Source organism: Pyrgilauda ruficollis, unplaced genomic scaffold, assembly GCF_017590135.1.
Source record: "Pyrgilauda ruficollis isolate IOZ18807 unplaced genomic scaffold, ASM1759013v1 scaffold59, whole genome shotgun sequence".
In the NCBI taxonomy this organism is placed as follows: domain Eukaryota; kingdom Metazoa; phylum Chordata; class Aves; order Passeriformes; family Passeridae; genus Pyrgilauda; species Pyrgilauda ruficollis.
Genome location: NW_024527599.1, coordinates 1,375,580 through 1,390,018, shown reverse-complemented (window position 1 = coordinate 1,390,018; position 14,439 = coordinate 1,375,580). Strand labels below are relative to the sequence as shown.

The following is a 14,439-nucleotide window of genomic DNA, read 5'->3' as shown; positions in this document are numbered from 1 at the left end:
CCTCTCCCTGACTGATACACTGATCTCTCGGTCACTTGGCTTTCTGCTCCACTGACTCCATATTACTAATAACACCTCTGCCACGGCCAGTTTACCTCATGAAGGCAGGAGCACATCATTACAAAATAAACTCATAACTTTGACATTCCAGCAAATACACGCCGTTTGTTATTTTTATGGGTTGAGTCTTTCTAACAGACAGAGGACATTACACACCTGCTTCATTTGGATCTTAAAAACCCCCTCAAACACACACCACCAGCCTGGCCTCCCCCAAACAGCCAGCACAGCTCGTTCTGGGGACAGAGGAGCTGGCAGATGCCAGTCAAGGTTTATATACAGAAGAAACTGAGGCACAGATGTTACAAACCTAACCCCCAAATATAGAATTCAGTGTTTTAGCACAGGGATGTTCCTGGGTCTCCCTTCTGAGCTCAATCACCTTCCTCCTCCTCCTCTAACAAAATCAGTGCCAAGCAAAGCCATGGTAGAGAAGACAGCAGCACAGATTTAGGTTCAAGGATAAGAAAAGCCCAGGCCTCCAGATGCCAGGCACAAGCCTAGCTAAACGCTTCCCACAGAGGAAAATAAAAATAAAGAGGATTTAAACTCCCCCTCTCTGAACGAATGCAAACGCATGTACATGCAAAATGGGCCTCTGCTCCTGCTTATCTGGAGACACTGCAGACAGCTCAGGTTTAGCACTGCTGACAGGCAATGAAACAGCCTAATATACCACTGCTCTCACCCTTAAATCCTTTTTGGAGATGGAGATAAACACACAGCTCCTTCTCCCGAGTGCTGCAGCCCTTCCAGCAGAGCCTGGGCCGGCTGGGAGATCCCAGGGCAGGAGGGACCAGGGCAGAGGGGGCTCAGCTGCAGGGAAAAGCTGCTCTGAGGAGAGTTTGAGCTGGGATTTGGATGAGCTGGATGTGCACAGGTGAGGAGAGGGAGCAGGTGAGAGGGAACACTGCTCTGAATCACAGAGCCCTCACACAGCCCGAGCTGCTCCACGCCCAGACTGGCACTGGGCACTCAGGGGGCTCAGGAGGGTCGTGGAATCCCAGAATGGTCTGGGTGGGAAGGGACCTTAAACTCTTCCCATGAAGGAATTCTTCCTCATGTCCAACTTGAACCTCCCCTGGCAGAGCCTGAGGCCATTTCCTCTTGTGCTGCCATGTGTTACCTTGGAGAAGACTTCCAAAACATTCCAAAATACCTGGGCAGTGTTGCCAACACTGAGTTCATCTCATCTTCAAAAAACCCACTAGGAAAGCACATTTCTTGTCATTTCAGAGGATCTTTTGGCAAACACAAGCAGAGCCAGGATTCTAACATCCTCTAAAGGATGGTCCTCAACAGGTTCATGGACCCATCATGTTCATATTAATAATTTTCCAGCACTCCAACCCATGCTGAGCAGCTGCTTTCTCCTCTCAGAACCTGAGCTGCTGGAGAGTTGGGACTTTCCCTGCAAAGCTGGGCTGGCTGAGGGCTGGGTTGGCTCATCTGTTTCACCCAGGATGAAAGAGCTGAAAACATGACAGCTTGGAGGGCTTGAATGGGAATCATTATGTAACATAAGTGCTGTTATTATTCCAAGCATATCATGTGTTCATATCAAATATAAGTGCCAGATTTTTATCCAAATAATTTCAATAATTGCAATTCCCATCCCACAATTTATATTGTCTGCCAGAAACACGAAGCAGAAGAGGCATATGCACGTCCTATAAATAGCCTATTTTTCATAAACAGGCAGAAATGATGGGAATGAATGTCTCATCAGAAAAAATGTAGGAACACAACGCAGGAACTTCAAACCTGACTGCTATTATGTGCAGTCAAGCCTCGACAGAGCTCAGTGCTCATTTCCAGCTCTTCCCCCACACGGATCATGCATCAGAGGGGGAAAAGCAGCAAGAGGGAAGAGAGCCCAGCTGAGCAGAGAGCCCTGCCCGAATCACAGCCCTGTGCCTGGCAGTGGGAGCACAGGCAGCTCCTCTCTGCCCTTCCTGCATTGCTAATCCCTGACTCCGTGCAGTTCCTGCACTTGTAATTTACGAGCGTGCGGTGGGGGACCCTTCTGACTTGGGAACAGATTGGCTCGGTCTAATGCTTGGAGATTATTAAAGGCAGAGCTATACTCCACTATCAAGTCTACAGATCTTTTATTTAGAAGATATGGTGCTCTAAATGCACAAAGAGCTCCCTGTCACCTTCACATTAAAGCCCCTAGTGCCTGGTAAATGGAATTATATAGCTGTCATCTCCTTTCCCCAAAGTTTTAAGAGTACAATGGGCTCATTTTTTCCCACTCCATCCCAGCTTCAGAAGTAAGAGACCTACTTTGTATTGATTTAGAGTCTCGGAAATAAATAAACCTGCTTCTCCAATGTGATTCACAAGAAATTCATGATACACTATTGCATGATATATTTCAAGCTGCAGCTCCGGCTCTTTTTTCCCTTTGGTGAGTGATGGGGGAGGTGGGAGCTGGGGGGAGGTGGGGAGCTGACAGCCTGATGGTTATTGGGGATGGCTCCTGACTGCAAATCCACAGGCAGGTCCTGCTGGTGGAGTCTTTCCCTGCTTCCATTTGGTGAGAGCAGAGGGGGAAGGGGCAAAAAAAGCAATTGCACTTCACCTGGCAGGGAGCAGGGCAAGGTGCAGCTCCTGCCTGGAGAGCCCAGCCCTCCTCACAGACACACAGGGAGCAGGGCTCCACAGCTGCCACTCACAACAGCTTCTGTCTGTCTGTCTGTCTGCAGCATCACACGTTTTTGGTGGGAAGGTTTTCCCACCTTGAGGTTACTGAGGAGGATTTGGGAAAATTTCTGGGTTGCAGCAGAAAAATCAGGTTTTGCAGTCTTGAGAGCTGAAGTACAAAACTTGAGATCAGACAGGTTCCAAATGACCTCTAAAATATTTGCTGTACATATTAAAAATAAAAATTAATTTGGGAAGAAAAGTCAGCTGGGAAATAAAAACTGAACTTTTTCATTCGACCCAAAAAATTCCAAAGGAGAAGCTCATCCACACTGATACTTTTTCCTGAAGAGCTCCAGTTTCAGTGAAGTGGCATTTCCACATGAAAAATGTCTTGTCAAAACCCTTGTGCCCCTCTCTCCTCTCCCTGCGTGTGTTTTGCTCAAGGTCACTCCCTCAGCCAGTGGTAAATCAAAAGGACTCAATACACTTGGCAAACTAAAATTACAGCCCCTATTCTACATGGTGCCAGCACCCATAAATCCCACCTGTCTCAGCCAGGGGTTCCCTAATCTAGATATGAACCCCATAAACAATACTCATGGTTGTCTCCAACGTAAAGATCTTGGTCATTTCCTCTGCCACCTCCTGGACCCCAGAGAAGCCTGTTACTCAGAGACCCCCAGGGCACAGGCTGCAGTGCAGGGACACTGAAACTCTGCTCACTCTGCAGTGTGAGCTTGGGTTTAGTCATGAGAAGTGCTGCAATTCTCCAGTGCTGTCCCTGCAGTTCCCATCACGTGTCCAGAATCACAGGGAATTTCTGTGGAAAACACCCCAGGCTGGTCACCCCAACGTCCCCCTGGGGACATGCCAGGAGGGATGATCCCAGTAATTCTGGGATATGTTTGAGAAGTTCAGCTCCTGTGGAACATTAGGGAGCAGAGTTAATGCTCCAGTGAGAACATACCCTGCAGGATCCCCAGGAGCTGGGACACAGCCCTGGGGAAGAGATTTGGACAGGCAGAATATGGGCCACCATGGTAAACTCCTCTTTAGCAGAATTAAACACACACAGAGCCCCCACCCACACAGATAAACTGAGCAAGATCTGTATTAAAAATGATAGAAGGAGGGAGAATAAAAAAAGTCAACAGAAATCTATTAGACTTTCTTCCCTAAGCAAACACCAAGGGACTGATAATGGCATGCCTGGAACGTAAATTGTCTCTAATGGGAACAATACACAAATATCACCACTTAAAGAAAGGCAATTAAAACAAAAATGCAGCCATGGAGGGTGCTGGCTGTTTATCTGCACTGAGGCCAGGCATCCATCCTGCTTGCATCCACTGCTCCACACAGAGCAAGGACCTGTGTGTCACCAGCAGTGCCACCAGCCACAGCCCTGCAGCACCTCGAGCCTCTCATGGCAGGGAAAGGAAGGAATGAGCCTGGCTTGGCTGGGTCTGGGCCATGGTGACCCACAGCAGGGACACCTCCAACAGCACCACAGCCCTGGCAGCTCTGGGAGCTGGAGAACACAACCCTGAGCCCACCCTTGTTCTCAGCACCCCCGGTGCACAAGCACCCAGGGCAGAGCAGAGCCTGTCCTGCTTCCCAGGACTGGGATAACCTTGGGCAGCTCCAGCCTCCACACAAGGAACCAACACTTGATGCTGGTGAGGGCTGATTTCTGGTTGACACTTCCCAGCCCTCCTTGCTTAGCATTCTCCAACACCCTGCACCCATACAGATCTTCCAACAGTCCTGCTGTGCCACTACAGAATGATTCATATCATGCATTAATAATTATAATGCTCCTTTGAATGACAGGGCTGGCACTTGCTGTTCTAACTCACATGATTGCTCTCACATGATTGCTTTGATCTAATCCCAAGACTGGAGTCATCTTGAGCAGATCCTGAGCTATCCCTGCCTTGAATCTCAAAAAAAAAAAAGCTTTCCACAGTACAAACCCCAAGCAGCATCAGGCTCACAGGGCTTTTATTTATTTTTGCAGATTGTGAAATTGAAGGGTAAATATTACTGTTGGCAATCACTCCCCAGCCTGTGTGAGCCTCCTGTTCCTCCCTGAGCTCCTCCAGGGAGCCTGAGAGCTGCCCAGACCTCTCACACATGGGCACAGCCCCCTGAGCAGCCCTGACCTATTGTCTCATCCTGTTCTGTGAATCCCAGAGCATCCAAAAAGTTCTGCAGCACAACTGAGGACTGAATCAAAAATACACAGATATTCTCTTCTGGCCTCGTGCAAAGGAATCCAACACGACCAAACAACACTTTTTTTTTTTGGATCCATTCTGGCCAAAAATGCCACCCCATGACCAGGCAGGGAAATGAAGCCCAAAATGTTGAACTATGCCTTGAATGTTTCATATTTTAGTTTCTGACCCCCCATCTTCCCTGCACACTCCTGGCAGGTGGGATTTGTCCAGCTCACCCTTGGTGCTCTGAGCAAACCATGGGGAGCACAGGGCCTGATGAGTCAGGCAAGTCAAGACCAGAGAGTTTAGGGGAAAATAAAGCTAAAACAGGAGGGAAACAAACCAGTGCTGGTCAGAATTCTGTCACCTCTGACAACTTTGGGGCAGCTCTTCATCACCATCACAAAATGAACTGAGAGCTTGGTTGAACATCTACATAAACTGATGGGAATCCTGCTTGGAGCAGTTCCTGAAAGGCTCACCTGAACCTGGCTTCCCTCAGGAAAAGCCTAGAACACCTATCTGCAGGGAAAATGTGACTGAAAGCCACTATTTGTTTCCATTAACACAACAGTCTCCAAGACGGGATTTCTTTTAAACACAAAAGACAAGGAGGAGCAAACTGATTAAAAATAGGTCAGCAGCAGACTCCGGAACATCCTTGGGAGGGCTGAAATGGAACACAGCCCTGGAAGCCTGAAGCACATAAGCAGTGCAGGAATTGGGAATGCCAGGCTCTTTGGTCTTACTTCCATCAAAAAGAAAACCCCTGGAAATGGAGGTGTTGGTGCAGGGCACAGCACATCACATCTGAAATCACCCCGTGCTCAGGTTATGACGAGGGAAGGGAGGAAGAAGATGGGGGTAGAAAAAGGGGGAGGCAGGGGAAGTTCAAAAAAAAAAATAAAAATCTCTGCCTCAGCAAAAGTTTTCATTAAAATTTTAGACAAATGATCTCTGTGTCCTTCTCCCATGCTGCCTGGGGCTCCATGCTATTTCTATGCAAATAACAACCTCGTGGTTTATATCTTATTATTTCCACCGGAGCTGCGGCGACATGACCCGAGACGTGTGTGAGGTAGAGACAGCGACAGAGAGAGAGGGAGAGAAAGAGAGGGAAGGGAGGGAGGGAGATGGAGTGGCTGCTCGCTGAAGTGTGAAAAAATATTGTCAGGAGTGAGCAGCAAGAACAAAAAAAAAAAAAAAAGAAAAAAAAAAGAGAGGAAAAAAGAAAAAATTGCAGGGATAACGTGTTTATTTCAGCCCCTCTCCCCATGTGAACCAGCATCTTTTAAAATTCATTGGGCATCGGGCGATCATGCACAATCCATCTGCTTTCACTTTATCATTTGCATTTCATGCCTCCTGGCTTTTGATGTGCTGATACTTTGATGCAGTCAGGAGACGCGCATTATCATTATTTCAATTTGCAGGGGGGTCAGCGGGCTCGGCACAGGCGCGGCACACGCTCACCGAGAGAGAGCAGGGAAATGGCATTTCCACCTCTCCACCCCCTGCTGAAATGCACTGGGGAGACAAAAGGGGCCAGCTGAAACACGGCCCCTGTGCCCTGCGCTGGCACCTTCACCTGGGCATGGCAGGCCCCAGGACAAACAAAGACAGCTCCAGCAGGGAAACCCTGCACAGCCCTCGTGTGTTCCCTGCCAGGGAACGGGCTGGAGGATGCTTTAAGCCAGCTGTCTCCCCAGGATGTGCCCCTGTGCCCACCAGCAGCACATGAGGAGCCAAGCCCAGAAGCCACCAGGAGCTGCAGCTCCAAGTGACACTGACCTTGAGCTCATCATGTGAGTTAGAGGTCACCTCTGGCTTTGGCAGCTGGACCTTTCCCTCTACACCTAAACCCTCAGGCTGCTTTTACATAATGATAATGAACAAGACCAGCAACAGCTCTGGCTGCACATAATGTTTGTCGCCATTCCCCTCTGCTCCCTTTGTAAATTAGAAAGAATCCAGCGTTTCATGGGGAAAAAAAATAAAATGAAACAACTTCCCAGAAAGCCCTGCCTGCTCTCGGAAAGCCCAATTGTCTCCACTGCTGCAGAAACAGTTTTGTGCTGCAAGAGGAGACATTTTGAAGATGTGTTTGCAGACACAAGAAGTGTCAGCTTTGTCCTGCACCCTCTAGGAACACACACACGTAAAAGTCAGCAATGGAAAAATTGTCCCAGATCTCTGGCACCTAACTGGGAAAAGCTAAAGGTGGCAGTTTCCATGTATTTATCTTTGTTTCAGCCACCAGCCCCTGCCAGCCCTGACTCCCCACCTCCTCCAAGGGAACAGCAGCACCAAGACTGACTCACTCCACACAGAGCAGCCACAACAGGTTTCCTTTTCTGAAGTCTCAGTCCTGGGGATGAGCAGGAGCACATCACACCCCACACCCAAACAGCCTCTGCTCTCCTGCAAGGGGACACTTTGCACAACTGGCTCCTGGCTGGCACTGACCTCCTCTCTGGCCCCAAAAAATTCCAAGTGGCCCTCTAAATCCCAGGGACAAGTGTTTAACAGGCTTCAGGGAGCACAGGGTGAGCCTGAAGGCACTCCATGGCAGGAGGATGCCAATGGATCAGCACCCACTGCTTGTCTCAGATCCTCCAGAGGATCAGCCAGACTGTGCTGGGACATTCCAGGCTAGCCCTGACACCAGCTCCTTACTTCAAACACACTTCTGGGACACAACTGCAGCTGGATCCCTCCAAGCAGCCCTGAGCAGAACTGCAGGGACTGGAAACTGAGGATCCTATGAAGCAGCAGATAGCACACACAGCCAGGAGTGAGTGGGGACTCCCAGGCTCCCACTGTTCAAGGGCAGGTGAACACTGCTGGGTCTTGCTGGCAAAGCTGGAGAGGATGCAACAGGTTCCTCCCTCCCCTTTAGGCAGCCAGAGGCTCAGAGCTGACACAAGCACACAAACATCCCATCAGAGCAGGGAGGAGGGAAAGGGACACACAGGATTACTGAGCCCACTGAAATTCTCAGGATGGGATGAATCCCCCCCAGAAAGCAGCTCCTTCTGCCTGTGCCTGCTGGCAGACATCAGGTGCTTAACTCAGTCCATACCCTTAATTTTTAAGTGCCTAAAATTTAGTGAGATTAATCCAGTCCTGTGCAAACAGGCACTGACTGCAGGGGCAGGGAGTGCAGATAAACCTGGAAGAGGGGGAGAGCTGAACAGCCTGGCTCTGCCATCTGGGAAACTCTGCAGGGCCCCGAGCCCAGCAAGTGACAGCTGGAACCAGGCAACTCACTGCACTCCAGCAAGCACTAAACTGACTCAATTTCTTTTTAAAGGCTGGATCTTCAAATGCCTCTTTTCCTCCCATTGATGCAGGTGTGTGTGATGTGTGTAAGAGATCTAACTGAGGGTGCTGCAGCCTGGAGTTGATAGGATCAATGCTTCATTTTCTGCAGAGCCCCCTTTATTCAGGAGAATAATTCAACAAGAGCCTGTTTTCCTTTATCTCCCATTGTCAGGCAGGCACTCCTGGAAACACAGCTTGCCATGGAGCACAGGCACCCCAGGTGCTGAGAGTGCCTGAGAACAAAGCTGCTCGATGGGGAAGGGCACTCACAGCACACAGCCCCAAGTGCAGGGAAACAAAGCCCTCGGGGACAGGCATGGCAGCAGAGAGGGCTGGGAGCCCTGTCTGCACCAGGCAAGGAGCTGCAGCCTGGGGGATTAATGGGCTTGGGGCAGCAAGGGAGAAAATCTGCCTCTGGAGTGAGGGGAAAAAAGAGCCACTTTAGTAGTGAAGCTGTAAGTTTTTTCTGTAGCAGCCCCAGCTCTTCCTCCTGTCCCCACAGCTGAGATTTCCAGCAGGAAATCTCGCTCCCAGCCTGGAAAATCAGCATCCAAGCTCCTCAGGTTCAGTGCTCCCCAGAAGTAACACGATGCTGATGACTGGAAGTTCAGGGGACTCTGGGCCACGTATTTTGGAGCAGGAACTTGCAGACACACCAGGAGCAGCCCTGGTTCCCCTCACAGCCCTCAGAGGGTGGGAGCAGGCACTGCCTGGGGTTCAATCCGTGCTCTGTGGAAAGCTGCTTCTCCTCCTTCAAGCCACACCATTCCAGGATTCCAGCTCCACCCCGAGGGCTCTGAGGACTCAAATGCAGGGACTGACCTTGTTGAGGGCCCCGCAGCCCGTGAGGATGATGTGGGAGTTCTCCACCTGGATGGTTCTCTGGCCCAGCCGGACGATGTAGGCCCCAATCCCAATTGCCCGACACGTGACCTGGGAAAAAAGGAAAAAAGGGGAAAAAAAAAAAAAAAAAGCAACAGCATTGATTTCTGTCTCTCCACACAGCCCCAACCTATTGATTCAAACATTGAGATAGAACTAGGTGTGTTTGTAGTACAAGGCCATAAAATCTACTCTCGCTGGAAAATTCCAGAATCTGTTACTTTATAAAACACAGGATCTGAACATAAATGTATTTTATTAAAAAAAAAAAAAAGAGAAGCAGCAATTTTCAGACTGAGCAAATACGAGGCCAAATGCCTGAAGTGTTTTAAATTGTGTGGAGGAGACCCAGCCCTGCAATGGTCCCAGGAGCATTGCTCAAAGCCTACAGGAGCCCATTTCCATCAGCCAGAAGGCTGATCCCAGATGGATGTTTGGGATATCATCACAGGATTTTTAGCTGAAACAGACAATACATTTGAAGAATAGAAAGCAGTGGGGGATTACCAAGCTGATGGTGATAACACTATCATAGGCTAAAGATGATTCTCCAGCAATCATGCCAGATGCTCTGAGGTTCTCTACTCCAAGCCCGTCCTCCTTCCCGATAATATCCGTTATCTTGTACCTGAGGGAGACACAGACAGCCCCTGAGTCACAAGGTCCAGTGATTTGCTGAATCAGTTTGCTACAAAGAAAATGAAAAGTGACTAAATATCATTAAGGATCCAAGGAGAAATGTGCATGAAGCCCGGGCAGGGGCTGTGCAGGGCCCATCCTGCAGCACCACGGAGCCTTCCCACAGGGGCAGCACTGCAAGGGGAAGGAAGGCCTGGGAAAAGTGTCCTGTCATTCCCACAGGACCCGAGGAGCAGGCTGATTAACAGGGAAAAAGGGCAAGAAAGGAAGGGAATGCAGACAAAGGGAAAGAGGAAAAGAACAAGGATTACAACGAGGCTCTCACCTTTTCTTCACTTCCTTCTTCCATGCCTCCATCCCCTGTCCCTAGGGAATGCCCAGCTGAGCACAAGGACATGCCATGCATCCCCCAAGGATGAACAGAAAGCTTTCCATTCCTACCTGGACTCTCCATTTTCCTCCACGTGTTCACAGTGAACAGAGTTCAGGGCACTGACTTTCTTATAGTCTTGAGGAGTCAAGTACAGGTATTTGTAACCCTGCAGGGAAAAACAGTTCATTCATCCCAGTCCCACCTGTAGCCCCTTCCTCATCCCCTGTAACCCCTTCCAGAAACAAACTTTCACAGGGGCAGAACTACATTCCACAGTGTGATAAGAATAATAAGAATTTTCTCTCAACATTGGAGATGCAGCTGAGGCCACCGAAAGCTGAGAATGGTGCAATATTTAGCACTAACTCCTTCTAGATGCCAAACTGCTGCCTGGGAGATGGTAAAATCTTTTCATGGAATGGTTTGGGTTAGAAAGGACCAGGTTACTCCCAGCTCCATCCAGCTTAGCACTGGACATTTCCAGTGCTCCACATCCAATACCGAGGAGAACCTTGGACGTGACACTCTGAAATGTTAGACTCTGCTAGAAGTTAGACTCTGCTAGAAGAGATGCTGTCAAAATAAGACTCCCGTGGGCCGCTGCAGAGTTTCCCCCTCTGGTTCCTGCACCCCCTCACCTTGTAGGGGTTGTCGGGGTCCTCCCAAGCCACGTGGAACATGTGGCGGATCTCCTCGGCCAGCCCGATCCGGGCCCCGCTGTTGGCAGCCACGTAGATGCGGGGGATGCCCTGAGCCCGGGCCAGCTCCGAGGCCCTGAGGAACAGCACGTCCTCCTGGGGCCCAAAGGAGCCGATTTTGTAGGTGATGTCATTGCCAATGACAATGATATCCCGGCCCTCTGGATACTCGGGTGTCTTCAGGGTCATCTTCCAGGCCACCATGCCAATCTGCAGCCCAAGAGCAGAGAACAGCACAAAATAAATGTTGTGTCTTCAAGGTGTGAGAGAAAGGAGTCACCCAGGGATGATTTCTCTTATTTGAAGAACTCTCTTGGACTTGGCATATTTTCCTGGGGAGCTTGGATGGCAGCAGCTCTGATGGGCTCTGCCAGTGCACAGCACAGCTGGGAGCACTTCATCCTTCCCACATTCCTTGGAGCACGTTCTGCACTTCTCTCCCCACCAGGACACTCAGACTGGTTCTCCCTCTCCCTGTCCAGGGGTTTGTCACAGGTCCAACCCCCTCTCACAGGGAGCTGTGCATTCCCTGTGCTCCCAGGGTGAGATGGGATGTGCTGCTGCACAGCATTCCTGACCACCTGCTCAGCCTTCCCAGGTACCACCCCACACCCTCATCCCGTTTTAACCCAACCCTCGTTTTAACAACCTTTTTATTTCATTGCTATCTCAAATTTCCCCCCCATCCTTCCTTTCATTTCTTCCTCTCTTCCCTTTTCCCTTCCCCAGTTTCACAGCAGCTCCATCCCAAACCTGCCTGGCTAAGCAGCGCTTTTTGCTGCACATTTTTCTTTCCCAGAAACCAGGGGCTGATCTCCTGGCCCATCTCCTGGAGGATCAGCAGCTCCATCCCCTGCCTGCCCCATCCCTCAGGGGCTGATCTCTGCTGGCCCATCTCCTGGAGGATCAGCAGCATCCCTGCCATGCCTGCCCCATCCCTCAACGGCTGATCTCCTGGTCCATCTCCTGGAGGATCAGCAGCTCCATCCTGCCTGCCCCATCCCTCAGGCAGCGCTCGGGGCTCGGAATGCCATTAACAGATGGGAACAGCAGCGTCCCTTGAAAGCCACATGCATCACCCAGTCCCCGCTTGCCCAAGGATCATAAGCTCTGAGTACACATTCCTCAAGCCGATTGCACATCCTCTGCAATCAGCAGGGCTGAGACTCTCATTGTGGAGCCTCGGAATTCTGAGCATGATGAACTAAAGCGGGAGGGGGAGAGGCAGCAGATAGATCTGTGCCATTTAATCCACATCCAAATGGCACAATACACAGCCCAGATCCAATCAGCATCTGCAATAAGATATGCCATAATAGGCTCATTAAAAAAAATAAAGAGGCAGAGGAATTAATCAAAGGGTCATTGGAAGTAAAGCAGGCAGCAATCCAAAAATATTACAGCCAGCTACTGGCAGATCCTTCCTTACACCTCCCCTTCCAAGAGCTGAGACTGCAAGTTAACAGAGTGTTTCAGTTCACCTTCTCCTTGGATTCCTCCACTCCTACTCTGACAAGTCGAAACAGAATAATCTTTTTGCCTCTGAATATTTGCAGACTTACAATTCCACCTCAGCATCCAGCTGCAGGGTTTGGAACAGAGAGGTGCTGCAGCAGCTTCAAAGGAGGGAGCAAAAATCCCTAGAAGTTGTTTCCTCACAGCCACACTGACCCCATCAGCCAGGGCTGAGGGACCAGTGGTGGACCAGGGAGTCCCCAGGGCTGGTCCCACAGTCCATCCCATCCACCAGGATGTAAGAGATTTTCCTCACTTTCAGCAGCTTGATGATTTTTGACAGCAGAGGAGACAGGCCAATTTAAGGCATTTCTTATTTAGAAAATTCAGATTGTAACAGAAGTGTTGAAATAGTTTCCTGTTTCAACACTATTCCTATTTCCACCCAAGGTCGTGGGTCCTCTACACCAGTAAAGTCCCTTTTGCCAGTGCTCACCAGTAGAACAGAAAACAATCTAGCCAGGGCACAAACTCCTGAAAACAGTTTAGAGTTGAGAAATATGGAGCAACTCTTAACAGTTTAGGAAAAGAAAAATTAAAAGTGCACCACTATTAACTTGGGTGTCTTTTACCTCCCCAGTTCATCACATGTTTTGTGCCATTTATCCAGTAATAAAAGCCACGGGGATCTGCACAACTAAGGATTTTTTTTGCTATGAATTTGCTAGATTCAGTTGAGATTTATGGGCAGTGGAGAATGACTTTCTATTCCAGAAAAAAAAAAAAAAAAAGGAATAATGAGATTTTTAAGTTAACGGCAGCACTCCAAAAACTGGAGAGTTCCCAGGTTAATTAGCTAGGCTGAGCTAATCACCTAAGAGCACTGGCAGGCAATAGTAGGTGATGGTGAGCAGCCTGGCTTTGGAACTGGCTCTTTTGAAGAGGCAGCACAGTTTGGAAGTGCTGCTCCTGCCATGGCTCCACTCCCAGCACACCCAGGAGTGAAGAAGAGGCGGAGAAAAAATAAAAGCAGGAACCGTCTTATTTAACTGTTTTTATGTTGGCAAAATGATTTGTGCCCTGGTATTTCCATAAGAAGTGGGACCATTATTCTCCTGTAGGAACACATTTGGTTTGAAAAGTATCAGTGGGCAGCACGTGAAAATCAAAGGGGATGAATTATTCACAAGCCCCGATCAGAAGTGATCATTATTTCTGATGCTCCAAACTGTGATTAGGATTCAGTGCTCAGCTGTCATTTGCTCCCTGAACGGCCCCAGCCCCGCAGACACACGGAGATGACACCCAAGTTTCAGATGTATAATTTTACACACACCTTCTCCCACTCCATCTTGGCCTTAATGGAAGCATTAAGAGCCAGTAAAGCGGGCGCGCTAACGAACGGCGCTTCCCCGGCGCTCGTAAACGCCGCTCGTTTGACACCCAGTGTCAACACTAATCATGGCCTAAAATTAACACCAAAATTGACTTCAACATTAATTGCACTATCGATGGGAACAGTAATACACACACTGATGCAGTTCCAAATTGACTGCCGGTGGCAGGCAGAGCTGCTGACAGCAGGCACCGAGGGGAACGGGGATGGAGCCGATCCCAGGCTCCCTCCGGGAAGCACGGCAGGCTCCGAGCAGAGGGGAGCCAATGCCACTGGCAGCTGCTGCTGGGGAGAGGGAGCTTTTCAGCCTCTTTCTGGCAGGTTCTGTAATTCCTGGAGAAGCACAGCCAACAGAATCACAGAATATCCTGAGCTGGAAGGGATCACCCAGTCCAACTCACAGCCCTGCACAGACACCCTGGCAATCCCACCCTGTGCATCCCTGAGAGAATTGTCCAAACACTCCTGGAGTTCTGGCAGCCTTGACCGTTCCCTGGGGAGCTTGTTCAGTGCTCCACCAGCCTCTGGGGGAAGAACCTTTTCCTGATATCCAACCTAAACCTTCCCTGGCACAGCTCCAGCTGCTCCCTCAGGTCCTGTCACTGGGCACCAGAGAGAAGAGATCAGTGCTGGTTTATTCTACTTCCCTCACTTCAGGATGGTGCTGAGCCTGGGGACTGAAGGCCAGACTTCAAATTTGGAAAGCTGAATGTGGGTATTTACTTGGTGCAGATGCAG

The 14,439-nt window shown here is 49.7% G+C and overlaps 1 protein-coding gene across 4 annotated transcripts in view; it reads right to left on the bottom strand.

Moving 5' to 3' along the window:
• Positions 1–14,439, bottom strand: part of ACACA (acetyl-CoA carboxylase alpha) — a 97,941-nt gene that overhangs the window by 23,363 nt on the left and 60,139 nt on the right. For all 4 annotated transcript variants that reach the window (XM_041482853.1, XM_041482850.1, XM_041482852.1 and 1 more), the window contains 4 exons: positions 10,791–11,060; positions 10,221–10,318; positions 9,648–9,768; positions 9,081–9,191 (listed from right to left, as the gene is read on the bottom strand). In XM_041482853.1, the coding sequence (XP_041338787.1) occupies positions 9,081–9,191; positions 9,648–9,768; positions 10,221–10,318; positions 10,791–11,060 (600 nt within the window). The remainder of the gene's footprint in view (positions 1–9,080; positions 9,192–9,647; positions 9,769–10,220; positions 10,319–10,790; positions 11,061–14,439) is intronic.